The 25,040-nt window shown below is 36.0% G+C and overlaps 6 protein-coding genes and 1 non-coding gene across 20 annotated transcripts; 4 read left to right on the top strand and 3 right to left on the bottom strand.

The window, feature by feature from the left end:
- Positions 1 to 86: 86 nt before the first annotated feature.
- LOC18606238 (uncharacterized) lies at positions 87 to 1,119 on the top strand. 2 transcript variants are annotated; one of them, XM_018118283.2, is made up of 3 exons: positions 87 to 279; positions 400 to 552; positions 827 to 1,119. In XM_018118283.2, the coding sequence occupies exons 1-2, from the start codon at positions 274 to 276 to the stop codon at positions 550 to 552; spliced, it is 159 nt and encodes a 52-aa protein (XP_017973772.1). In that variant the 5' UTR covers positions 87 to 273; the 3' UTR covers positions 827 to 1,119. The 2 variants fall into 2 exon arrangements, with proteins under 2 accessions (XP_017973772.1, XP_007039797.1); XM_007039735.3 differs by having other exon boundaries at positions 88 to 279; positions 400 to 548.
- Positions 1,120 to 1,593: 474 nt separating this feature from the next.
- Positions 1,594 to 6,071, bottom strand: PSD1 (phosphatidylserine decarboxylase 1). Its single transcript, XM_018118282.2, has 12 exons — positions 5,755 to 6,071; positions 5,408 to 5,496; positions 4,979 to 5,032; positions 4,781 to 4,846; positions 4,627 to 4,687; positions 4,350 to 4,459; positions 4,004 to 4,263; positions 3,566 to 3,672; positions 3,407 to 3,474; positions 2,544 to 2,621; positions 2,274 to 2,396; positions 1,594 to 2,057 (listed from the first exon to the last, which is right to left on the bottom strand). The coding sequence occupies exons 1-12, from the start codon at positions 5,912 to 5,914 to the stop codon at positions 1,899 to 1,901; spliced, it is 1,335 nt and encodes a 444-aa protein (XP_017973771.2). The 5' UTR covers positions 5,915 to 6,071; the 3' UTR covers positions 1,594 to 1,898.
- Positions 6,072 to 7,589: 1,518 nt separating this feature from the next.
- On the top strand, positions 7,590 to 10,236 carry LOC18606236 (Oxidoreductase family protein). The gene is made up of 7 exons (XM_007039733.3): positions 7,590 to 7,872; positions 7,987 to 8,157; positions 8,830 to 8,994; positions 9,068 to 9,232; positions 9,321 to 9,455; positions 9,653 to 9,750; positions 9,895 to 10,236. Exons 1-7 carry the CDS (start codon positions 7,690 to 7,692, stop codon positions 10,106 to 10,108), a joined length of 1,131 nt encoding a protein of 376 aa, XP_007039795.3. The 5' UTR covers positions 7,590 to 7,689; the 3' UTR covers positions 10,109 to 10,236.
- Positions 10,237 to 10,417: 181 nt separating this feature from the next.
- On the top strand, positions 10,418 to 24,931 carry MSH4 (MUTS-like protein 4). 12 transcript variants are annotated; one of them, XM_018117938.2, is made up of 25 exons: positions 10,420 to 10,583; positions 11,180 to 11,383; positions 11,481 to 11,516; positions 11,613 to 11,725; positions 12,534 to 12,579; positions 12,802 to 12,848; positions 12,982 to 13,107; positions 13,347 to 13,422; positions 14,149 to 14,221; positions 14,347 to 14,492; positions 14,579 to 14,664; positions 15,102 to 15,241; positions 15,350 to 15,489; positions 15,592 to 15,642; positions 16,419 to 16,482; positions 17,170 to 17,313; positions 17,399 to 17,466; positions 17,634 to 17,692; positions 18,152 to 18,308; positions 18,924 to 18,976; positions 19,053 to 19,151; positions 19,286 to 19,400; positions 19,489 to 19,599; positions 19,968 to 20,121; positions 22,815 to 23,048. In XM_018117938.2, exons 1-25 carry the CDS (start codon positions 10,518 to 10,520, stop codon positions 22,892 to 22,894), a joined length of 2,454 nt encoding a protein of 817 aa, XP_017973427.2. In that variant the 5' UTR covers positions 10,420 to 10,517; the 3' UTR covers positions 22,895 to 23,048. The 12 variants fall into 12 exon arrangements, with proteins under 12 accessions (XP_088660441.1, XP_017973427.2, XP_088660440.1 ...); XM_088804313.1 differs by lacking the exon at positions 22,815 to 23,048 and adding an exon at positions 24,845 to 24,931 and having other exon boundaries at positions 10,424 to 10,583; positions 19,477 to 19,599; XM_018117937.2 differs by having other exon boundaries at positions 10,424 to 10,583; positions 19,477 to 19,599; positions 22,815 to 23,043.
- Positions 20,468 to 22,416, bottom strand: LOC18606234 (large ribosomal subunit protein eL15z). 2 transcript variants are annotated; one of them, XM_007039731.3, is made up of 4 exons: positions 22,259 to 22,416; positions 21,626 to 21,792; positions 21,032 to 21,229; positions 20,468 to 20,926 (listed from the first exon to the last, which is right to left on the bottom strand). In XM_007039731.3, exons 1-4 carry the CDS (start codon positions 22,260 to 22,262, stop codon positions 20,681 to 20,683), a joined length of 615 nt encoding a protein of 204 aa, XP_007039793.1. In that variant the 5' UTR covers positions 22,263 to 22,416; the 3' UTR covers positions 20,468 to 20,680. The 2 variants fall into 2 exon arrangements, with proteins under 2 accessions (XP_007039793.1, XP_088660443.1); XM_088804317.1 differs by lacking the exon at positions 22,259 to 22,416 and having other exon boundaries at positions 21,626 to 21,817.
- TRNAP-AGG (transfer RNA proline (anticodon AGG)) lies at positions 22,935 to 23,006 on the top strand. Its single transcript has one exon. It is a non-coding gene; the product is annotated as a tRNA-Pro (tRNA).
- Positions 23,494 to 24,375, bottom strand: LOC18606233 (uncharacterized). The gene is made up of 2 exons (XM_018117944.2): positions 24,224 to 24,375; positions 23,494 to 24,038 (listed from the first exon to the last, which is right to left on the bottom strand). The coding sequence occupies exons 1-2, from the start codon at positions 24,321 to 24,323 to the stop codon at positions 23,620 to 23,622; spliced, it is 519 nt and encodes a 172-aa protein (XP_017973433.2). The 5' UTR covers positions 24,324 to 24,375; the 3' UTR covers positions 23,494 to 23,619.
- Positions 24,932 to 25,040: the final 109 nt, after the last annotated feature.

The raw sequence follows: 25,040 nt of genomic DNA, 5'->3' as shown, positions 1-25,040 counted from the left end.
CTTTTGACCGCATATGACCTAAACCCTAACTTATGTGGGTCCCCCAGTTTTTGTCATCTAACAAGTGGCAAAACAGGAGCATAATCAATAACTAACCGGACCAATCTCACAGTAGAGAATCGGGAACCCCAGAGATCCAGGTTTTCCAGACTAAGCCCGACGTCTCGTCGTCTCTGTTAGTAAAGTTCCTTTCTTCGTCCAGAGGCCGAAATCTCGGTTTCTCGAACTACGGTTACACTCAAAAGCGAAAGCCCTCTCAGAAAAGAAAACGAAATGCCAGTAAGTATCCTTCTCCAACTCGATTGAGATCTCACGATTGTAATGATAAGATTTTTGTTTGTGAATTGTGAGTATCAAAGTTGATTGCCTGATGTTTGGTTATGATTGTGTGCGGTGCAGTTCAGGAGAATGATAGAGGTGGAACCACCGAGCCCGCTCAGATATATCATCGGAGCTGCAATCATGATGCTCGGAGTCGTATTGCCCGTCGGATACATGATGTTCCGTAACAAACGCGTCCCTTCCTCTTCCTCTTACTCCAAACAGACGTAGGTGTGCCTTTACTTAAATGCTCAATTTACATTCCCTTCAAATAAAATTAGCTTTTTCCCCCTTAATCAATGGCATATGCAAAATCAGATCTGGAGTTGATTTTTATTTCAGTTCTTAATCTTTCAGTTAATTTTAGAGATTCAACGGAAATTGGAATCAGAGCGAAATTTATCATTTATTTCTACAAATATTCGTTATCTTATTACTTTGTGTGGATTGAAAAATGTTTTCTTGATTTGACAAACTAATATTAGTGTTTGGTGTTGGCATTCAGGAACAAAGTTTTGATATAGAGATTTTGGTGGAAGAGAGAAATTTTTTTACGCGAAACTTTTGGAGTTCTATATGAAGGAAGAATGCTTTGAATGACCTGCAGATACAAAAATGTAAATGAATTATAAACCCCTCAGTTCATGTTAGTAGCTGTTTGGATATTAATTCAAGTTTATTGAAGATGAGGTGTGTTGTTTTGCTCAATTTATGGGTTTTCATACGGTTACCAAGTTAGCATCATAACTATCAATTCTATAATACTGGTTGTTCCAATAGTAATTTGAGTTTATGAAAGTATGTTCTTTCATGTTTTTTTGACCTTTCGTTGCCGGAACATTGCTCATTTTCTCCCCATGGTTTCATCCTTTCTTACATATGGTGTGTGATGAAAATGGCATTCTGATCGAGTCTTTGCTGTCTGTTTCACGGTGGAATGTGAAATGGCTTTTATTGTTTTTGAGCATTTGTTTAAGTGTTGGATATACCTAGGCTACTTGTATAAACTAGCAGCATGGTTTGATTTGTCTGCTTGGTTATTCAAACAAGAGTATATTTTATGGTAGTGCATTTATTTTCTTGATGCTTCTTTCCAATTCATTTTCTTGATGTTAAACTTAGTTTTTGATAGGATGCATTTTACAAGAGATTGTTTGAATGATTTAAGTGGCCCTTATTTGGGAGGATGTGTTCTTGTAAAGAATGAAAATTGGCCCTTATTTGGTAGGAAGGAATGCTTGCTTCATCCAAACTGAATTTTGTAGATTGACATGTCTGAAGAATGGAATGATAGATTATAGCATTGAAATTAGAAAGGCATGTATCACCATTTACAATCATAGGACCCTTACACTGTTGATTCCAAGAATATTTTTCATCTGAAGCTGAACTTTGCTAACGGTTTCTATTTGTGAGTTCAGCGCCATGATTTCTCCTTGATAGTATAACAAATAATAAAGCACCACCAATGTTGGTATGTTACATGCTTCGAACCAATCACACTACCAGTGCTGCTCCGATGACAACAATGGTATTCCATCTCCTAGTTCATGAAACTGATGCATTTCTGACACCCCTCATGAATCATGCCATCTTCCCATTGCTTCTCCTACACGAATTCTGTCCCCACGTCTAATAGAAAACCTGAACTCTGAAGCATTACTGTTCTTGGGTGATTTCAATGTGGGGGCTTGGAAAACAAGCACAACTGTTGATCCCATGTTGAAAGCAGCCACCTGGAAGGATCAAAGTGCATTGGAAAATGCAATCACAATCTAATTAAAGGTAAGCCAAAGTAAGCACAAAACCGAGTGTTCAAATTATCTAATTAAGATTCAAACTACTTCTCAAAATGAAACTCATTTTAGGGAATAAGCATCAGAAGATCAACAAACAATTCCCACAGTATGACAGGCATCAGGTTTTAAAAGGAAATTTTTTGTGTCTCTAACCTCTTCTCCCTTTTTTAGCATTACACCAACCCCTTCAGGTTTATATACACATTCTTCTGGAGGCCCTGAGTGTAATAACTTTTTTCTTGGCCTGTTTGTCCGAAGTTCTGGTTCTATGAAAAGCTGTCAAGCACAAATTTATGGAGTTAAAGCACAGAATTTTATTGAAGAAGATTTACATGCCAGTGCATGGACATGTCCCTGTCTAAATAAGATTTTTTATCTGACTTTTCTTAAGGTTCATGGGTGAAAGGGGCATTGGAACTTAACCTCAATTGATCCAATATTTGTTGCACCAATTGCTGCAACTGCCATATATCCTTGTTGCCATAGACCTTCAAGGACAACCTGATGACATGAGCGTTGCAACCACAATTTAGTGAATTCCACTCAAAATGAATCTATAAGATACATATATTTAACAAAAAGTATTTAGGACTCAACTGAAATGAAACTCAGAAGCTTTTGGCTAACTTCTTTAGCCAACACCTTGAAGGTTTTAGATCATAGTTTTAGAACACTCCCATATGCAAGGCTAAATGGCTATAATTAATCCTACAAGGTTAAAACAACATGAGAGAAAGTTAAGCTAAGCCCCAAAGTGTGCAAATAACATGATTCTCTTGGCATTTTAAGTCCAAAATTACTTTTCTTAGTTCGAAACTGGTTAGGTTGCAGCAAGTATGTTGAGCTGTTACCTCTACCTACCTAGTGATGGTTAAATACTAGGAAGAACCCTGTGGAAAAGGGAGGAGATCTGGGATTCGAAACAAAATGTTTTTCAAATACTTTGAGTTGATCAGACAGTGAAGCCTTTTCCTGAGGCTCAAATTCACCAAGAATTACCTTTTATTTCTATGCATTAAAAACAGAGCCAATAGAACTCCTAACATCTTAGGTTTCTATGGTATGATATACCTGACCTTGTAACATTAACACTACTTGCAAGTTGCAATAATGTTCTGAATGGACCACTCTATCTTCATCTTTCAGATAACCTATCCTTAGATTATTTTATCCTTTTCCAAGTTACATCAAATCTTTTAATTCAACCATTTGCAATACATCAAGAATGAAAATTGGACAAGAAAATTTGCAAATTCAACAGATAAGTCAAGGGAGATCAGATTTACCCTTTCATTCTCGACATAAAGATTCCTAATTGTTCTTGTAGCACGTTCATTCAAAGGAAAAAGGTGACCTGCCAGATAAGCAGCAAATGAAATCATATAATCATGTTATCACTGTAAGAAGAATTTTTTAGTTGTTATGCAACTATACCATCAAGTTACCTGCAAAATGCCGTCGAACAAGAACATTCCAATCAACTGGTGAGTGTATGCGATGATAGTCTCCTGGCTTCAAGTATATTACACAGTAATAGAGGCCTTTCATTGGACTGCAATTAAAGTTTTGTGTATAAACTACCTAAGCTCAAACTTTTTAGAGCAGTTAAATCATGTAAAAGACTCTCATAGAAGTACAATAAAATATCTTGGATGGTCCAACAATCTAGGGAGTTTGAAGAATAAACACAACTGCATAAAAATTAGAAAGCACAATTACAGAAAAATAATGAAAGATAAAGCTTACCATACCGATTCTGTTAACAATTTATGCTCAATCAATCAAATAAAGGTATGGAGAAATACATCTAAATAAAACTAAATCACTTGTGTAAAGAAACAACAAGGCAAATATTGCACAACCAAATATGTATACAAGATTACCATGCAGAAACAGTTTCCCGGACTTTAGGAGAAGCCAATGAAATTCGCCACCATGACTTCTTACTCTTTTCTCTCTGACTGCTTTCCTGCTCAATTGTACTGCTATCATCTTGGGTATGGCCCTCAGCTATAATTGGAAGCAAAGAACTAGCACCAAGAAGAGATGAAACAGAGTAGGAAAATCCTTTGACTTGCTCAATCATAGCCCCTGCACCCTTCAACTCCCCAAATCTAAGAATAGTACCATCCACAGGACTAACCTATTATATAACATAACTCACTATTAGACATACTGCAGAGTGAAACAGAAAAGATTAACATGTCCAAGATGCCCGTTACCAGTTACCAGGCTATAAGGATCAGGGTCAATAGGCCTGCAACCTTCTCTCAAGGTGCGAACAAAGAAATCCCTTAAAGAAGCATATTCGTCGAGGGGCAGAGCTGCTTCTTCTAGGTCTGAAATGCAATCCAAGTTATAATTTATACTTCATATTTAGCTAAATGTGCATGTATTTTGTCAATCCAATAAAAATAATAAAAATGACTGACTGCAGCAACTAGATAATGAACAGAAAATGAGGGCAAAAACAAAAAAAAAAAAAAACTATATGAGGTAAACATACTTGAGTGGAACGCACGAGCCCATGCTCTATAAACATGTGGACGCAGCCAAACTGGAATTTCCTAAAAAAATGTTCTTTAAGCAGGTAAAGGCATATCAAAACAACACAACAAAGGGTCAAAAATATTATCTTCTAAAAAAAGAAAATTACTCACCACATTTGTCAAGAAGCCCCACACTCTAGAAATAGATCGCAAAGGTAGCATTCTCAGAAATGCAGCCTAAAGTTGGAAAGGTTTGAAGAGAAATATGTCAAATATTAGGCATGAAAATCACCATACAGATATCTTAGCAATAAAAAAAATGAAACCTTGAAAACAAAATCATTGGAGAAATTAGCATAGATATACTACTTTTACATCTGGTTGGAACTCAAATTCAACCCCTTTCTCCCGTGCATCTTCAACCTACTACCAAGAAAACATATATCAATAAATAAGAACAAAAACCTCCAACTAAGCATCATACTAACGCTGACATATAGGGTTTAAGAGCAAGCAATACACAAACAAACCATGAGTTTCAGTTTGACAAACTACATGGATTATGGAAAAATTTAAACCAGGACATATAGCCATGTGGAGGGCAGGAAGGAGTTCTATTTGTGTTAAACTCACATGGAAACGAATCCAATGAAATCCAAATAGGTTCAGAACAAAAAGGTCTTTTAAAAAAATTTTCGAATTATATCAACACAGAACTTATCAATCATAACTCATGAGTCAAACAATCTACAAGGTAAGAGTCAGAAATGAAGGGAATGTTATTAAGCCAATTTATACCTTCTTGTCATCGTAGAGCCGTCGAGCATGAAGAGCCCCAAGCATGAGTAGAGTAGCCACTGTTGCACCGGGCAACAGAAAAGCGTTACCTATAGACACAGAGCAATGAGCTTCACATGCCTCCCAAGATGGTAAACAAAACACTGCAAACTAACATAGTCTAATTTATAACGAATTCTCCACTCAAATTTTTTTCTGAATAAATCAAAAAACATTATTTTGTTGTGTTTCTCTTTGGTTAGAGATAATATAATAGTAAGTTTTCCCTCTTTATTTTCTCGCAGATTTTCTCAGCAGCCAAAAAAAAAATACCCTTCCAAATTTCAAAAACAAGTGAATGGTTTAACCTTGAGAATCGCTATTGCCGCCACTGACAGAAGCGCGAGCTTGCGACGTTGTTGGAAACTGCTTGGCGTACCAAGAGAAGAACCGGCGGTGGATGTGAACATGGCCGGCGTGTGAATAGGGAGGGAACATTGGAACATGTTGGGACAACCGAAATTTCATCGTTGCCTCAAGTTCGAGTAACAGAGATGCTTTGTTACGTCACCCGTTAGGGTTTCCTGCGAGTTTCAGTGAACATTATGACCTCTGAAGAGCCCTAAAACGGTGCCGTTTCTCCTCCTTAAAGCGGGAAGTTTTGCGCCCCCTTTTCATATATTAACGTTTTTGGGTGATCGCTCAATTCTATCGAATTTCATATACTAGTATTTTCGTATATACTTTTTTTTGTTAGATGCAATTTTGCATCTTGAAATTTCGAAATCGAATTTTTTGTAATAAAATATAAATATATTTTTATAAAATATTAAATTTTAAATAATATTTAAATAAATGCATTAGACATAAAAGAAAAAGATCATTGTTTGTCAAATTAAACAAGCTTTCATCCAAACTCGCGCTACAAGCGTAGTCAAGCCACCGATGAATAACTATAGGCCTATGTACCAAATTCTTTTAATTCGTTGGCTAAAGTTAAAGAATTAATTTATCGTTCTCATTTTTTAATTACTGAATTTGTAAAAGTTATTAACAAAGTTATATAAGTATATGATGTTTTAATAAGAAAATAATCTTATTTACTTATTTTTTTAATAAAATTTATTAAAAGAGTATGTCCATGATTACTAAAAAATAAATGAAAGTTATAAAAAATAATCATGTATTTTGAAGGTATTGATTTTACAAATTAAAATTACAAAAAAAATTATAACACTATTCGATATTCAGTACTTATATTTTTAATATTTTAATAATCCTAACTTAACAAATATTTATGAAGTATTTTAACGAAGTACGTTTAAGGGTATTAAATAATAGATAAAGGTTAGAAAAAAACATTTTACTATTTTATGAATAAAGGTTATTTGAAAAAACACTAAAAATTATATAATATGATATTTTAATAATCGCATATCTACTATTTTGATAATTCTAAGTTATTAAATACTTATGGAAGTTTTTGACAAAGTTCATTTAATGTTATTAAGTAATAGATGGAGATTGCGGTTACTAATTTGGAAGATTAAGTACTGAAAAATTATAAAATTATATGATATTTTAATAACTCTATATTATTGAATATCCACATAAATTACAGACAAATTACATTTGGTGTTACTAAAAATAGATGAAATTACAGACAGTCATGTATAAGTTACCAATTTTGTAAGTGGAGATCATTGAAAAAGTTATAAACTATATAATATTTCTATAATCTTAACCACTAAAAGATTATTAACAAGTACAGATAAAAGTTTCTTAATAATATATTGAAGATTATAAAAACTAATTATGCATTTTCAAATTATTAATTTTATTAATTAAAGTTATTAAAAAAGATTAGTATTTTGGTAACACCTAGTTACTGAATTTTCATATAAGTTTACTACCAGAAAGAAAAATGAGAATAGGCTAATTAAACTTATTTACATGTTTCTCCATCTTTTCCTTTTAACTTTTTGTCATGGAAAAAAAATTATCTTAAAATATGATTTATCTTTTTGTTAGGAGGCTAAACTCCTCCTCATGCAGGTCCGGCTGGTCTATACTCTATACGATTCAGTCCGGCCCAGAAAATAGCAGAAAACCTCGTGCTATCACGTGCATCAAAGCAACGTCGTCGTTTCATTTGCTACGACAGTCGAACTCAATGAACTCTTAACTGCCAGGCAACAAAGAGTCGCAATTTCACCAGAAACAAAAATTAAAAAAATCATCATATTTCTAAACTGAAGTCTTGAAAGTAAAGGTCCCCAAAGTTGAGTTCAACTCTCCCAGGCATGGCAATTACTGAAACAGTGAAGTATGGAATCATAGGAGTAGGAATGATGGGAAGAGAACATCTGATTAATCTCCACCATCTTAGAATCCAAGGTGTGGCCGTTGTTTGCATAGCTGATCCTCACGTCCCCTCTCAACAACTTGCCCTGGAACTGGCTCAATCCTTTGATTGGCCACTTAAGGTATGGATTTCGTCCAAGTGATAATTATTGAATTTCCAATTAGCTGAAAGGAATTAGTAAGACTTTAATACGAAAGGGTTGTGACTTGGGATGTTTATACTTTATCCTACAAAGGTTTTCTCAGGGCACCAGGAGCTACTGGACAGTGGGCTATGTGACGTGGTGGTTGTGTCAAGCCCCAATATGACGCATTACCAGATCCTGATGGATATTTTGAACCATCCTAAAGCCCATCATGTGTTAGTGGAGAAGCCATTGTGTACTACAGTTGCTGACTGCAGAAAGGTCAGTCATTTTGTTTTATTAAGTTTTATTTACAGCTTGTATTTGTATGTGAGAGGTGAAGATTTTCCAAATTGATATGGATTTGTTTCTATAAACAACAAAATCAAAAGAAATGCTTGCATGTTGTTGGTTGATGCAGCATTCATCGGATTTTTGTACAAGCCCCACCAGCCTTGCCATTAGACAACTGCTACCTATTTGAAGAGTAATTTGAATGATTACGCAACACCCAGCTCTAGTTTCTAAAATATTAAACATGGCATTGAGCAAGTAAAGTAGGAAACACTTTCATAATTGTAAAGACCGAATGTCTGGTTAGGTAACAATTTGAATGGTAAAGTTTGTTTGAATTCGTCCTTCTATAGAAGATAAACATCAAGGAAATATACTGAGTGTTGGAAAGGACGGAAAGAAAAGGCAGTCCTGTTTGAATCTGTACAAAAGTTTATTTGTTTCCCGGAGTAAGCTTTTGCACTATTGTGAGCATTATGTAATTGGTTGTAGAAGTGTCTATTGTTATTGTCTCAATAACCGCTGGTACTATCCTGATATCTTAATTATATTTCTTCTGAATCTGATTGTGTGTAGCAGTTTTTACACATGTTGATTCATTGCTATCTTCTTCCTCAGTTAATTAACTGATCTGGTAAATGTAGTTTATCTTGAAATTAGGTTGTAAATGCTGCTAGAAAGAGGCCGGATGTGCTGGTACAAGTTGGATTGGAGTACAGATATATGCCCCCAGTTGCTAAGTTGATTGAGATAGTCAAGGGTGGAACTCTTGGACAGGTCAAGATGGTGGCAATTCGGGAACATCGGTTCCCTTTTCTGGTTAAGGTAAAGTTAGCTACTCAACTTCCCCTTGCTCTCCTTATCGCGATATAGGTCATTGACTTTGTGCTTGTAATAGGTTAACAATTGGAACCGGTTCAATGCTAACACGGGGGGGACACTGGTGGAGAAGTGCTGCCACTTCTTTGATTTGATGAGGTTGTTTGCAGGTGCAAACCCTGTTCGTGTGATGGCTTCTGGTGCCGTGGATGTTAATCACAAAGATGAAATATATGATGGAAAGGTCATAGTAGGAGAAATTTTTGCATGATATAGACTTGATATCATTCTGATCACCTTTCCTTAATTTCATTTTCCTTTTTGTTGTCCAGGTACCTGACATTATTGACAATGCATATGTTATTGTTGAATTTGACAATGGTGCTCGAGGGATGCTCGACCTCTGCATGTTTGCTGAAGGGAGTAAAAATGAGCAAGAGATATCTGTTGTTGGTCACTCTGGAAAGGTCTCTCTCTGTCACACGTGTGTGTGTGCGTGTGTTTCATTCCTTTGTAACAGTGTTAACTTTTAAATGCATTCGGATCGACGATCGCAAAAGAGATTCTCGTACGTCCATTATTTGCAACATGTTGATGTTACCTTGCATGCATCTTGATTTGTGTTTTCTCTCTAATTCTGATTCAAACTATGATACTGCAACAGGGTGAAGCCTTTGTTCCTGAAAATATTGTGCTTTATGGCTCTAGAGTGGGTGGTAGAGACGGGGTCCAGACTCTGAAAGCTGAGGATGAACGAATAAAGTTGGTCGCTCTCTCTTCTTCCTTCTTTAATCTCATTAAAATGCTATATCTGATTCTCCAGTATGATCGTAGTTAGAGATAAAAAAAAAGCTTCTTGTTTATTGCCAGAGTCTCAAATTGGTCAAAAACTGCCTTGTTTTCCAGGTATGAAGGACTGCATCACGGTTCTAGCTATTTGGAACACCTTAACTTTTTGTCTGCAATTAGGGAAAAAGGTGCAAAGACTCCAGCTGTGGATTTGCAAGATGGGTTAATTTCAGTTGCTATGGGAGTTGCAGCACAAGTTTCCATCGAGAAGGGCCGGTTTGTTACCATTGAGGAAGTCTTGGGTGCACGTAACTGTGAACCTTCTACATAAATCTTTCATTTAGGTCCGGAAGTCACTGTTCAGAAGCCAAAATCACCATTCTTGTTATTTACTTTCAACTTTGGTCTCTGTAATATTACATTTACAAACAATAAATGCTTTCTGGTTTAATTGGTTAAGTTCCACATGAACGTGTGAATTTATCTTTTTTATTTTTTGTTCAGATAATTAAACAATTTTTTTTAATTTTGATTTCGAGAAAATACGAGTAGTAAGCCACGAGGTGATCGGCTTCAGTTATAAGCCACCTTAATCGTATTTAAATCAGATTTCCGGTGCGTATGTTAACAAGAGTACGCACCATGGTCAACGTACTGAGGGCCGGACCTTGTATAAATACGACACGATTTCAGGGCCAATTTTCATTTTTTGTGTGTCTACTTTTTGTTGCTTAATTGAAATGGAAGACGACGGAGGAGAGAGGTCAAGCTTCGTAATCGGTCTCATCGAGAACAGAGCTAAAGAGGTACCTCTGTTTGGTTTCTCAGAAAATGCACGAAAACTGAAGAATGTTTGAGCTTTTACTGTTATGTTTTCTTTTCCATTACTCGCACCGAGAGCTCTCAAATTTTTTTCATTGAAGTAAGCTGATTTCACTGTCGTAGCTTGGCGAATTCGAGTTTCCACTTGGAATTGGAAAATGAAAAATAAAATCAACTTGAGAATTCTCTTTATTCTGTTTTCCTTTAGTTTTCTAATCCAGAAAACAGTTGTCTCGACTCTCAAGCTTCATCTTAATATTTTTTTATTCTTTTAAATTTTCGTGCCTGATTTAAAATTTCACGTAAGAATGGACGACTAGGTTTTATAAAACTACAATAAGATAGAGCTACTTAATTAGAGATTGATTAGTTGAAGATAAAGTTTTTCCTATAGATAATGGCACCCTTAATCGGAACGAAAAAGAGAATAATTAGCACAATGTGTAAGAAATTTTACGACAGAACGTGACATTGAATCCAATACAAGAATTTGATTTAATAATGAACTCTGCAAAGTAAGATGATAATATAGCAGTGAAATTCACAATGCCTTACTAACTGCAATCACTGTACCGTACAGGTTGGAGTGGCTGCCTTTGACTTAAGATCAGCTTCTTTGCATCTTTCTCAATACATTGAAACCAGCAGCTCATATCAGAATACAAAAACTTTGCTTCATTTCTATGATCCCATGATGATCATTGTTCCTCCAAACAAACTGGCTCCTGAAGGTATGGTGGGAGTATCAGAACTAGTAGATCGGTTTTACGCTTCAGTCAAGAAGGTGATGTGACTGGACAATTAGAAATGTCCTGGTGTGGTTGTGCAAAGTAGAAAATTCGCCTGTTCGATGATCTAATTCCATGTGTTGTTTTCTGCAGATTGTCATGGCTCGTGGTTGCTTTGATGACACCAAGGTCACATAGATACATCTCACTCTTCATTTGCATGTTACATTATGGGTCTGACATTGTGTATCTTTTGTCGGAATGTCACTGTGGTTAAAAATTCAGGGTGCAATGCTGATTAAAAATTTAGCTGCCAGAGAGCCTTCAGCCCTTGGTTTGGATAGTTACTACAAACAGTATTATCTTTGCTTGGCTTCTGCTTCTGCTACAATCAAATGGTACTTTCGGAAACTTAAGCTATTTTATGTTGGTATGGTAGCAGGTTTAAGAGTGTTTCATTTGTTGTTCATGGATGATGTCTAGTTCATTGCAAAACATCTAAGTGAGGAACACAAAAAAAAAGCTGAGATTAGAGGTCATCCCTGATTGGGTAATTTCCCCAAGACAAAAGCAACTACCAGCATTAGTCATTATAGTACAACATCTTCATCTTGGCCCAACAACTGAAGGTTAGCATTAATTAGACTGTATCTTAAGGTGCTTTAAGGTCATTATGTTCATTGCATGCTGAAAATAAATGAGATGGAGATCCTATTATTTCCAGGATCCAGAACAAATTGGAGCTATTTTTGCATGTAATTGCCCTTTTCTCCAGCTCATTATCTGTTGTGAATTGTTTAAGGCAGCTCTTCCACACAGAAAAGTTCAAGTCAGACCGAGTTTTAGATTTACTTGAAAATGGTATAATTCTTTGGAGTCAAGGGTTGCATAAAACTGTGTTAAAAGGGAAAACTTTGATTGAAAGCTGTAAACCGAATATAATTTCATGTTTGAATCTCTATGTACTTTCTCTTAAAATATTGTTCAGTTATTTAATAGTTCTTGTAACTACATTATGTGTTCCATTCTTCATGGAACTATATAATCTGTTTTCATCTTTGAAGTCTCCTTTTAATTTGATCAATTTTAGTGATCTGAGGTTTGCTTCAAGTTTCTGATTTCAAGGTGCTTGTCATTATTTTTTATTTACTTTTGTTGGTTGATTTATACTTCTGAAGCACAAGTTCAATTTGTGCCATTCCTCAGGATAGAAGCAGAGAAAGGTGTTATTGTCACAAATCATTCCTTATCGGTATGTGCTTCATAGCTAATCCCATTGGAATGATTGGGACAAAACTAAGTGGTTGTTCTGTTTGAAGTTTATTGTACCACTGAAGTTAATTCAATCTCTAAAAATATATGTGTGACATCTTGAGGCAAAGTAGGAGTTGTTATGATCAGTTCATCCTCCTTTTTCTTTGGGAAGAATTACAATCTTTGCCCTTTTTCTTTCTTGGAACTTTCTCTACCCCAGGTTACTTTTAATGGATCATTTGACCACATGAACATTGATGCTACTAGGTAATGTTACTTTCTGCTTCAGTTGCACCTATAAATTGGACCAGTTTCTGGTAACATATTTACTACTACAGCATATTCTAGAGCTTTACAAATCTTGATATTTACTGGTTTTTCTTTGTTAAAATGCAATAAGTTTGATTGTGGATGGCAGTGTCCAAAACTTAGAAATTATTGAACCTTTTCATTCTGCACTTTGGGGCACAAACAACAAGAAAAGAAGTCTATTCCACATGCTTAAGACAACAAAAACTGTTGGAGGGTATGTTGAGAATCAGATAAGTTGGCTTATGTGACATGTCATCTCTTGAACTGCTTCCTAACTTCTCTCCCGAGTCATCACTTCTTCCATTTATTTTTAAGCTGTCAATCCATTGGTTCACCACTTCAAAAGTTCCCTTTTGGAGTATGTAAGACATTTAATTGAGCACAGAAAACCATTTTGAGTAGTACCTAATCTTTTTACTTTTACATGCCAAAAATGTGGAACTTCTTCTCCAGGACTAGACTTCTTCGTGCCAATCTTTTGCAGCCTTTAAAAGATATCGAAACTATCAATACGCGTCTGGATTGCCTGGTTAGTCTTGCTTTTGCTTTCCATCAGATTTCTCCTGTGGAGCTATGTTAAATTTTGATCCACCCTAGAAGATGCTTCTAACTTCCATAGACTTCTCCAACTTCCCCGAGAGACCTTATGGATCTTAATATGAGTATCCCATGTAGCCTGGCATTCTTTTTGCAGCATTGTGGCTTCAACTGAAGTAGTAGTAATTACCAGGCGATGCCAAAAATACTTCTGTTGTTTGGGTTGGTTATTTTTGTTCTGCACGCATAAACATGTACATTTGAGTGCTGAGATAAATGTAGATATTATAAATTGTGTTTTCGGTAAAGAAAGTTAAGTCACCACAACCTTACACATCAACCACTTGGTGGTGGTGAAAAAATCCTTTTTAAACCAATCAGGTGCCATTATGTTTCAGGGATATCACAAGTGAACCAAGTAACTTAAACAAAGTGCTGTATACTATTGTTCATGTTTACTACCCCTATTGTTTTAGTGTGACACTCGTTCTGATGCTCAAAAATATACACATTGTAATGCCTAGGGCCTTGTCTGACAGGTTGTCTCTCTGCTTAATTGAGTAAATTTCCAAATCTAGATCATTTTTTCATTTCAATTTTGTAGATGAGAGACTCATTCTCAATCACTTCTTAAGATTTAGTCTTACCCTAATAGTTAAATTCATTAAGGAACAACTCTTTTGGAGCAAAAGATGATCTCTTCTGCACTTGATTTCAGGATGAGTTGATGAGCAATGAACAGCTATTCTTTGGACTGTCTCAGGTCTTGCGAAAGTTCCCAAAGGAGACTGGTAAGCTAATTTCTGATGAAAAGGAGCAATTACACAACAAGAAGAAAATAGATTAGACAGCCTTGTGGAAAGTTGTAGATTTATGACTACTATCTAAACCTGACCTTTTCATTCACTTCATGCAGATAGGGTACTTTGTCATTTCTGCTTCAAGCCAAAGAAAGTAACAAATGAAGTCTTGGTTGTGGAAAACACTAGAAAGAGCCAAATGCTGATATCAAGCATCATTCTTCTCAAAACTGCATTAGATGCCTTGCCGTTACTATCAAAGGTAAAGTTCTTTTCCTCCTTTCATTGTTGGACTCCTACTGGAACTTATTTTGATATACCGGTGGTTTTTTTATTTTTTATTTTTAGGTGCTTAAGGACGCAAAAAGTTTTCTTCTTGCAAATGTTTACAAGTCTATATGTGAAAACGAGAAATATGCTGACATTAGAAAGAGGTATGAGACACATTTCCCTAAACTAACAACTTACAAATCTTTCTCTTTCCATGGCTCTCCTTGATAGTGTTCATCATGCATCTGTTTTCCTCTGTGTTCTCAAGATGCTAATTAGCCAAAAGAAGAATGGCAAGAATATTCACATTTAATGAAAAGGCAATGTGGGATTGGTGTCAAGTGGCAACATATTGGTCGTGGATGGCCAAAAACTTAAGAACTTAACATTTTGATGACATTCTATTCACAAATTGCAGTTTTTCCTTCTTGAGAATGTTTGGTAGTTTCTTGTCATATGGTATACATGTTTTAGTTTATTGAATAGTTTTGCTGAGCATGTTTGTCATTGATATTGGGTAAAGATCATCTTCAAAGGTTAAAATAACTATATAAGCATACAGTAAAACAACTCATTTCTGGAATAAACTTTCTTCTGTTAGAATTGGAGTGGTGATTGATGAAGATGTGCTTCACGCACGGGTTCCTTTTGTTGCCCGCACACAGCAGTGTTTTGCTGTCAAGGCTGGCATTGATGGGCTATTGGATATAGCTCGGAGATCTTTTTGTGATACCAGCGAAGGTTCCCCCCTCCTCTTCTCCAAATCTATTGTCGTGGCTCTCCTTTATTTTCGTCATTTTAAAATGGGTTGTTTGTCTACCTAAAAACTATTTAATAATGAATTGACAGCTATACATAACCTTGCAAACAAGTACCGGGAAGAATTCAAGATGCCGAATCTGAAACTCCCATTTAACAGTAGACAAGGTTTTTACTTTAGCATTCCACAGAAAGACATTCAGGGACAGCTTCCCAGCAAGTTCATTCAGGTTGGCATAAGAACTTTTCTCTGGTACTTCATGTATTGCTCTGTATATGAAAATTTCCTTGGATCATCTCTGACTCCAGTATGCTTGTGATGGGAAAATCAGGTTGTGAAACATGGGAATAATGTACATTGTTCAACTTTGGAACTTGCTTCTGTAAGTACTGTTCAATGATGCTGTAGTTGTGGTTTGATATTGGTTCATGGTATGATATTGAACTTGCTCATTTATCATTAGAGGAGGTAATGCTTTAAAAGATTTTTTATATGCAAATAAATTTAAGCGAGAGTTCTCTTCCTATTGTTTCTGGAGTAAACTCAGATCTATATCTGCCATTTGATTGGCTGAATGACCAGTGAGTCAGGTTAAATCATTTTTTTCTGACCTAGGGTAGTTTGAGTGTTGCACAACTACTATGGTGCTAGAGAGGAGGTATGTGGGGGTGCTGTAAATATACTTGAATTTGGCATGTATCATATTATAGACTTCCTATCTTTTCCCTAGGATAGTGAGTAAAGCAATCACATTGTTATGCATGATAAGGCAGGTGCGAGATATATTAGACAATTAAAACAATTAGTTAATATGATAAGTCCAAAATCAAGTGATGTTGTCACGTATTTACCTACAGTACAGTGCAGCGCTGCATGTTGTAAAAGTTATTTTTTGTGGTAGTATAACTATCCAATATGATGGTTGATGTGGTATATGGTGTTTAGTATGCATAAATTCATTCAAACATTATTTTATGGGTTGATTGATTAGTCTATTAATAAAACCAGGGTACTGTCTGATTTTGTATGCTATGCAGCCATATATATTTTTGTTTGTGAATAGCAGCATGCTACTATGTTTGTAATAGTTGTATATTCATGAGTCTGTCTAGTCTTTAAAATGCTTCGAGCTATCTATCTAAATTGCATAATTTGCAGCTGAATGTCAGAAATAAATCCGCGGCTGGAGAGTGTTATATACGAACAGAAGTTTGCTTGGAAGGTTTGTGATTGACTGCTTAGTTTCAAGAACTCTGACAAGTTTTACTTGTCTATTTGTCTCTGAAAGGAGTTTTCATGTAAATTCACAGAACACTATTGATCTCATGAAGCTTGGTTTTCTTGATGTTAAGTAAAAAAAATTTTAAAATTTCTTGAATCTCTTACTCAATAGATTTTACCTTAAGTGAATTAAAACTATCAGTATTGAGTTGCAGAAAAAGGTGCTTTACTATTCTAATGGTTACCGAGGGATCACAGTGCGGATTGAGCATGCAGTCAAATCTTCGAAAAGCATTGTCAATTTTGCCAGGATAGAGTTTTTCTTCTTATTTCTTGGGCTATCCAAGACTATGCTACAAAGCTTAAGCTGCTCACATAACTTCTTCACAAATGTGGACATTTCAGTATCATTTCTGCCAATTGATATGACACTGCAAATCTTGTCAGAAATAAGTGCCATTGCAATTAATTATATGAATTCTATAGATTTCATTTAACCTGTAGCCATTATTGTTTTATTGATATTGCTTTTGACAAAATATCTGAATATATATATATATATATATATATATATATATATGTAAAATATCTTTTTGAAGCTTGCTTCACATATGGTACCTTTCCCCTATGTTTTCAGATGTTGCAATGGTATCATTCATGACTTATGTTAACGTTATGTGATTTGTAGCCCTAGTTGATACCATAAGGGAGGATATCTCTGTGCTCACACTGCTTGCTGAAGTCCTGTGCCTGTTAGATATGATTGTTAATTCATTTTCTCATACAATATCAACCAAGCCTGTTGACCGATATATTAGGCCAGAATTTACTGGTAATTTATTTCCCAACTTTTAGAATGTATTCTTATCATCTTCCAGGTTTGATCAGGAATTATTAATGGTGACTAATTCTCACAGATGATGGCCCTCTGGCAATTGATGCTGGTAGACACCCCATCCTAGAAAGCATACACTGTGATTTTGTGGTATATTACTTTATTTAGTAATTAAGCAGTACTTTTGCTGCTTATCTCAGATTCTTTCTTGGAGAAATTCGGATAATTACACTGCTATCATAGATAAATGACAGTCATGGATTCTTCTTAAAGTTCTTAGGTGCCCCTAAGATTTTAAAATGTTGTTTTGGTGGCAGCCCAACAACATCTTTATTTCAGAAGCATCAAACATGGTTATTGCAATGGGGCCAAACATGTAAGTAACTCTTTCATGGAAACTGCTCCTTGCTCGGACTTGTAAGTCATTGAATGTACGGTTTTCCGTTTCGATTATAGCCTTACTATCTGCAACATAGAAAATGTAATCTGATAAAACCTGTACTAGATAACAAGTTAGTTGTCTTTTTAACTTCAAGTGACGCCTTGGAGACCAGAATTTTTTGCGTTGCCTTAGACTTGTTTTATTAGCCCTAATCATCAAGTTTAGACCAAGTCTCATGATTCTGGTCGAGGGTAAGTCTTAATTTCACTTCCCTTTAGCTGTGGGTTGGAGGGGCTGCCTCGGGCCGTTGACCATCATGACATTATTTTTTCTCCTTGACAGAGTGCCTTTACATGGATATGATCAATACCAACTTCTGATTATTATATGTAAAAACCATAGCAATTTAGATGATATCCTGCCCTAGTCTAAACTATCTATTTTTCCAACCAGGAGCGGGAAGAGCACTTATCTTCAACAAGTGTGTCTCATAGTTATTCTTGCTCAGATTGGTTGCTATGTTCCTGCCCGCTTTGCAACAATTAGAGTAGTTGATCGTATATTTACAAGGATGGGCACAATGGATAATCTTGAATCAAACTCTAGTACGGTAAAAATTCTGATATTTTCATTTCACCCCCTTGTCACTACTCCTGATGAAAAGAAAAGAGAAAAAGATTGTCTGCTCGATGCAGTGATTCTTTCAATGTATGTTTACGCTCTCAGCTTTAACTATCAAATAGAAGCTGGACATCAGTTTTCACTTTAAAAGTTACTCAACATATTGCTAAATTTGAACTATATTTATTTTTAGTATCTAAACATGCAGAGAATGGTTTTCATCCTTCTTGTAAGTATGTACGCTATACTTATTATCATAATTCAACAAATTGCTTTCTTAAACTTTCTGGTATATAGATAACTGCCAGGAGTGAGATTTTCCAAGAAATTAAAGTGTTTCTGACTCTCCTAATAATACTTTTATGAATTGGCTGGAGTATGCAAACTATCATTCAGGCTCAAAAAAATTAGAGAGTTTCCATGCAGAGGCTGGAAACATCCGGTGAAGAGTGGAGGCAAATGAAAATGGTTTAAAATGCAATAAGTTTAGACATTTGCCCCATGATGCTATAAGATGGAGTCACATATGGTCTAATTTAGATCTTCCTATAAATGGATCGCATGGAGCAAAGCACCATCTCATCTGGTTGTTTGGATATTGCAGTTTATGACAGAGATGAAAGAGACTGCTTTTGTCATGCAGAATGTCTCACAAAGGTAAGAAACTGTTTGAAGTACTTGACATCTTGGGATATGCAACGGTAATGAATATTAATTGACTCATTTGATATAGGAGTCTGATTGTTATGGATGAACTTGGGAGGGCTACTTCGTCCTCTGATGGATTGGCAATAGCATGGAGCTGCTGTGAACATCTGCTATCACTCACTGCGTAACTGCTATCCTAACCTATTTCCATTCTTCCAGTAACCATAGCAAAGGATTCAAAAAAAGAAAAAAAGGGTGTTAAACACACATGAGCAAACTTGCACAAACTAACATCTTTTCTTGCATTATCTTCTTTAGGTATACCATATTTGCTACTCATATGGAGAACTTGTCAGAATTAGCTACCATCTATCCAAATGTGAAAATTCTTCACTTCGATGTTGATATTAGAAACAGCCGCCTAGATTTTAAGGTGATTATTTCCATATCTCTTCTGCTCTAATAGAAAGTTTGCTGCCTTTTCTGACTGAAATTCTGAGTCTACCCAGTTTCAACTCAAGGATGGACCAAGGCATGTAGCACACTATGGCCTTCTACTAGCAGAAGTGGCAGGATTACCGAGTTCGGTGATTGAAACAGCCAGAAGCATAACGTCAAGGATTACAGACAAGGTGATTTCGGTCAAGTAGATAGAAAGATGGTTTGAAATTTATGCAGATTTTGAGTTCACTTTTATTTCTGCTCCATCACACTTAAATGATGACATGGTCCTTACTGTCATATTTGTTTTACAAATACTCGGTTTGGTTCCATCGCCAGCTGCATGAGTGAAACACTGCTACTTCAAGAACAATATCACCACATCAATTCCACAGTTCATTGCAGTTATATATGTGAAATTTATACCATACAGCTTTTACGTAAATTCTTGATTGCTATGTTTTTTTTTTAAATCTTATCTTGATCTCTATGGCGTGTAAAGAATGCCCTCTTTCTTGAACAATTCTGATTGAGCATTCTCCTAATGTTTACTGCCCAGGAAGTGAAGCGAATGGATGTAAACTGCCTGCACTATAATCAAATACAGTTGGTATATCATGTTTCTCAACGACTGATATGCTTAAAGTACTCCAACCATGACGAGGACTCCATCCGGCAGGCATTGCAAAGTCTCAAAGAGAGCTACATTGATGGTAGGCTCTAAACCTCTCTTGTTCTATAGATTACTCATAAAAATGTAATCCATAGCATGCCCTTTAATGTGAGCTCCAAAGTCACAACCCAAAAAGTGTTCACTTTTCATGGCCTATCACGGTAAAGCTTCGTAATAGTTTGATGAATCGACGGTCTAGAGTTGGAAAAATCATTTTGTGCACTTGGAATAAATCCTATTGATGCGCCATTAAGACAAGTCAGTTTTGTTGAAAGAAATACGCACAGCATAGACGTTAAAACACAACAATTGAAAAATGGGGTTTTGATTGAAAATCAGACCAAATTACCGACCATGCAACCATATCTGAAATCAAACTGGAGAAATTGACAGAGTTATCATGATGATACCATAACATATAAATTTAGAAATTCACATCTCAAGCAAAAATAAATTCCATGTAAACTTAAAGACTTAATTTTTGAAACTTAAATAGAATAAACTTCCAAAAATTTCGAATCTCCAAAATTTCAAACAGAAAATGATGACTTATAAAATCAACAACGGAGGCAATAACAAGCCTATGCAAACCACTAAACTCAACGGTAGCGACGAAGGGAGAGAGTGTTGTTCCTCTTCCAGGTTGCCCTGCGAGAAGGCCGATTCTTGTGGTACAAGTGACCCTTCCCGTGTAGACCCCTGTTTTTCTTACCAGCAGATGTGAGCCCTCGAAGCTCCCTGTGCTTGTGGACAGGATTGCAGATCCAGTTAATCCTTGGATCATTGCGGATAGCATTGTGTGCAACATCAACCAGGATAACCTCAAAGTACTTGTAAGTAGAATCCTACAGAACGAAATGCAACAACATAAATAAGTGTTAATTAAGGAATCGGGGCAACCAAATACATACTAAGGTAGCAAACCAGAGCTTTTTGCAGGTCGTACAAACCTCATTGATCCAGTATGAATTCACAACCCTGAGACCTCCCAATTTTCGACCAGCACGCTCCTCTGCAACAGATCGCTTGCTGCGCTGGAACTTCAATTGGGTAACACCCTGGTTTGTGGGCTTACCATAGACAATACCCTTGGGAACTGGCCTCTTTCGACCACCCCTCCTAACTCGGACACGATAAACCACATAACCCTGGATAAGGAGTGCCCAGTTGGTCAGATGGAAATATTTGAAAACAAAGTACATGCATATATACAAGATTTAATTTGGAAAACGAATGAGCAAATTATGGATTGATAAAATTATGCGGTCTATAAATCCCACATTATATACCCTTTTAATTTAGAATAAAAAACACCTAAGCCACAAAACACATGCATATAGGCACATAAAAGCCACTTGCAAATAATTAACTGCTTCATTAATCAAAATGGTCTCAAGAAGCATCCCTTTATTAAATTCTGGACACTGCTAGACCTAAGCAAATCAAGTGTTAAAGCTAACGTTCTTGCTGTGTTTTTTTGGAATGAAAAGGAAAATGAATATTAACTAACACAAGCTTTCACAAACTGTTGAATGGGACATTACCTGCTTGGCCTTGTAACCCAGGCGGCGTGCTTTGTCAGGACGAGTAGGGTGGTTGACCCTAACGATTGATGGATGCTGGCGGTATTCCCAGCACCTCACCCTCTGCAAAAACCTCATTACATCGGACTGCTTCTTTCTCCATAGCTCCGAAACGTACTTGTAAGCCCCTACATTCATTCATCCCCGTAAATAAAACCCCGGCATAATTCAAAGCAACGGTTCAGCAAGACAAAGACTTTTTTACATGAGCAAATCGCTTTCCACTGCAATGGTCCCAATTTTTAAGCCATAAAAACCAATCAATTTTCTAATTGACAAGGAAAAAAGATTAAATTCACCTCACCAGAGAAAAAAAAACATTTCAGCCACTTTCAAAACAGAAAGCTGACTACTTTGTTCCACAGCATAAACAAGAGATAATTACCATGACAAGAAAATGAAAGAAAAGAAAATCTCAAATGATTCTACTTATTTCAGAACCATACGCAAATAAGATTTAGGATCGACCCCTAAGTAGAAATGTTGCAAGACTTAACTGAAACCCAGAAGAAAAATACTAGCAGAGAGAAAGAAAGAAACGATCTGTAGCTGAAATCAGTAAAGACGCAGAAAGTGAGTTTGAAGAGAGAGTACCCATTAGCGAGCTGCGCCGAGAGTGGCTAGGGTTTTCGTTTACAGAACGAGGGACCTGAGGCTAGGGTTTGCTGGTAAAATAACCTTTTATAGTGGGTGACCCTGATTGGACACTCCAAATTGGGCCGTCCATTTTCTTTGCTATGCCTAATAGTCCGAGAGACTACATCATCACTTAGGCCAATAAGTAGATATCGGGCTGGTTTAGAACCTCCAATTGGGCCCAAGAGAGCGCTTTGTCCTTTTTTGGGCCGAGTGAGTGCATATGTTGTAAAGTAATTCTTTTTGTTTCTATCACAAAGTTTCCTCTAATCAATCAGGACAATTTTTTTTTAAAATTTATTCAAATGATGGATTTGAATGGTCATTAACTAGATAACTATGAAATCAGGGGTCATTCGTAATCATTTCATAATTTTTTTGTCTTTAAATTCAAATTAAATAATTACTTTAGGTCAGACTACATTAATCCCTACTGAGTTTGACGTCTCTAGTAATGTAAGATTTATGGTCCAAAAAAAGATGTGGTTATAAAATAAGGTGGTTCATTTTACAGTGTGGGGGAATTTTGGAATCAAACTTGATCAGTCATCAGAGGGATGCGGTAAAACTTTGGCCCAAAGAATTATCGAATGAAAAATTGCCAAGTGTCATACATAACTTGACTACCAAGTGAGGGCATTTGGTCTAGTGGTATGATTCTCGCTTAGGGTGCGAGAGGTCCCGAGTTCAATTCTCGGAATGCCCCTCTCAAAATGTGACCTTTGTTTTCTTTTAATCTCAACAGAATTGGTGTTCCATCAACTCACTGCTTTTTTGCTTTTATTACTCTAGAATCTCATCTCTATGTTGTGATGACCGTGGAAAAGCATAAGCAAGTATAGCCAAATATTTGGAATGTAAATATCAAGTCGAAACAGCTTTAACTCTTAATGGGCACAACGTAAAGGATTACCACTTGCCAAGCATGGGAGTTGTTCCTTTTTTGTCTGTTCAGCAAGAAGAGAGAACAAACATGCAGCCTTGAACCAAATCCAGAAAGAAATAGAGGAAGGAATCCTTTTTATATGTGTAACGAGTAGGAATTGTAAAGATATACGTATAGATATATTGAGAAAAATATATTTTCTATCCGAAGACATTGTTTGACAGGGGGAATAGAAAATTAAGTGGAGGATTAGTGTTGAAATGGTTAAGATTAATATATATGCTTGAGTTTTGGTTGTTAATGGATAGACTGAAAGAGCAATATTTATTACAAAGAATAAATAGTAAATTCAAATTCAAATTAAGGCTAGTGCTGTTCATGTTGGCCCTCTGCTGTTTGCTATCCAGGCAAACTGTGTTGCGGTCGGGCAGCATCACTCGTCCCACCCAGTTGCCTTAATCTGATCCAATGGAATTGAAAAGTAGTCGATTTCTTTAACAACCTCGTTTGCTGCCCTTCTTTTGTTAAAAGTAACCTCTTTTCCTTCATTATCAGATGATGACCTGATTCCGGAGACAAGTTCTGGATCAATTTCCGGATTCCAATCAATGTTGGCATCGATGTACAGGTCTGCACTTGGCAAGTGTTTCTTGCAAGGAAAACCATGGAATTCTGCCCAGAATCGTTGTTTGGCTTCGTCGAAAGCCTTTTTCCCAGCCGAATCATTCCATTCATAAACCTTGTCAGTCCGATATAGATTGTTCTTTGCTTGCACAAATCTTTTCCAGGGCATTGCACCCACTACTACGCAGAATCTTCGCTCCCATGCAGGCAAGGGTTGCCATGACGAACCTGGAAAATAAACATGAGAACAAATCGAATTAATACTACGCAAATCAAAAGTTCCAGACGTCCATGCTAGTTTTAAATCAACGTATAATCAAAGGCAACACTCAAATATATAACCATATATATTGTTCCTTTAATTTGTTTTCATTAACATAAAAAATTAAGAAAGGAGAGAGAGGAAAAGGTACCAGTATCATCGAGTACCCTTTGGGGAAAGTTTGGACGACTCATCCTTGGACCTCCATGTCCATAACTTTCTCGACGATATCTTCGCTGATAATATGACATGTTTTCTCGAGAGAAAAGCCACCAAGGAACCGAGGAGGAGAAAGGAGACGGTTTATGATATGTATATGAGGTGATCTTGTGAACAAGGTTTGAGAGCCACGGCTTAGTTTATAAAGTGTAACTTCACCGACTCAATGTTTGACAAGGATTGCCTGCTTGTGAGTTTGTGATTTCAATGTCAAAATAGGAAAATTAATCATATTAATATTAATTTATTTAGTTCGGTATTTTCGTTACGGTGTTCGTTTTAATTTTTCATTTCATTTTAAATTATAAAAGAATATAATTTATTTATAAAAAAAATTGAACTTCATTACCGACTAATCTTTTTAATTCATGTATATTTTCATTTTAATCTCCTGCTAAGGTTTAATTAGATAAAATTCATTCATATATAAGGTGAGTTAATTAATATTGAATCCATATATAATTCTAACATAGGACAGGATTTATCCAAATTTATCTCTTATTCCATGAATCTAATGGTCAAATAAAGCTTTTCCTAATTTGTTTTTGGACAGTTAATGATGCAAGATGCGCTGAAGCTTCAACCAGGATAATCTTCCTTTTCTCGCTGATGTAAATGATTAGTAGTAATTAATAAAACCATATCCTTGGCTTAACAAAACGTACACAGACAATTAGATTTCGCCATTCTTCTTTTGGAAATTGAAAAGTCATTAAGTAATCAATTAGGTAACAAATTAAAGAGAAAGA

This window comes from Theobroma cacao, chromosome 3 (genome assembly GCF_053813885.1).
Source record: "Theobroma cacao isolate CCN51 chromosome 3, ASM5381388v1, whole genome shotgun sequence".
NCBI classification, from domain to species: domain Eukaryota; kingdom Viridiplantae; phylum Streptophyta; class Magnoliopsida; order Malvales; family Malvaceae; genus Theobroma; species Theobroma cacao.
This window is presented reverse-complemented; position numbering and strand designations above follow the sequence as displayed.

Coding starts and splice junctions, on each gene's coding strand:
- PSD1 (XM_018118282.2), bottom strand. CDS start 5,914: ATGAAATTTCGGTTGTCCCAACATGTTCCAATGTTCCCTCCCTATTCA. Junction 4,460..4,626: donor GGCTCGTGCGTTCCACTCAA/GTATGTTTACCT, acceptor ATTGCATTTCAG/ACCTAGAAGAAGCAGCTCTG. Junction 2,397..2,543: donor CAAATATTGGATCAATTGAG/GTTAAGTTCCAA, acceptor TGTGCTTGACAG/CTTTTCATAGAACCAGAACT.
- LOC18606236 (XM_007039733.3), top strand. CDS start 7,690: ATGGCAATTACTGAAACAGTGAAGTATGGAATCATAGGAGTAGGAATG. Junction 8,995..9,067: donor GGTTCCCTTTTCTGGTTAAG/GTAAAGTTAGCT, acceptor TGCTTGTAATAG/GTTAACAATTGGAACCGGTT. Junction 9,456..9,652: donor TTGTTGGTCACTCTGGAAAG/GTCTCTCTCTGT, acceptor ATACTGCAACAG/GGTGAAGCCTTTGTTCCTGA.
- MSH4 (XM_018117937.2), top strand. CDS start 10,518: ATGGAAGACGACGGAGGAGAGAGGTCAAGCTTCGTAATCGGTCTCATC. Junction 11,384..11,480: donor TTTACGCTTCAGTCAAGAAG/GTGATGTGACTG, acceptor TGTTTTCTGCAG/ATTGTCATGGCTCGTGGTTG. Junction 14,665..15,101: donor TATGCTGACATTAGAAAGAG/GTATGAGACACA, acceptor TTCTTCTGTTAG/AATTGGAGTGGTGATTGATG.
- LOC18606234 (XM_088804317.1), bottom strand. CDS start 21,802: ATGAATGTAGGGGCTTACAAGTACGTTTCGGAGCTATGGAGAAAGAAG. Junction 21,230..21,625: donor TGGGTTACAAGGCCAAGCAG/GTAATGTCCCAT, acceptor CTCCTTATCCAG/GGTTATGTGGTTTATCGTGT. Junction 20,927..21,031: donor ATTCATACTGGATCAATGAG/GTTTGTACGACC, acceptor TTCGTTCTGTAG/GATTCTACTTACAAGTACTT.
- LOC18606233 (XM_018117944.2), bottom strand. CDS start 24,323: ATGTCATATTATCAGCGAAGATATCGTCGAGAAAGTTATGGACATGGA. Junction 24,039..24,223: donor AAGGGTACTCGATGATACTG/GTACCTTTTCCT, acceptor TTTATTTTCCAG/GTTCGTCATGGCAACCCTTG.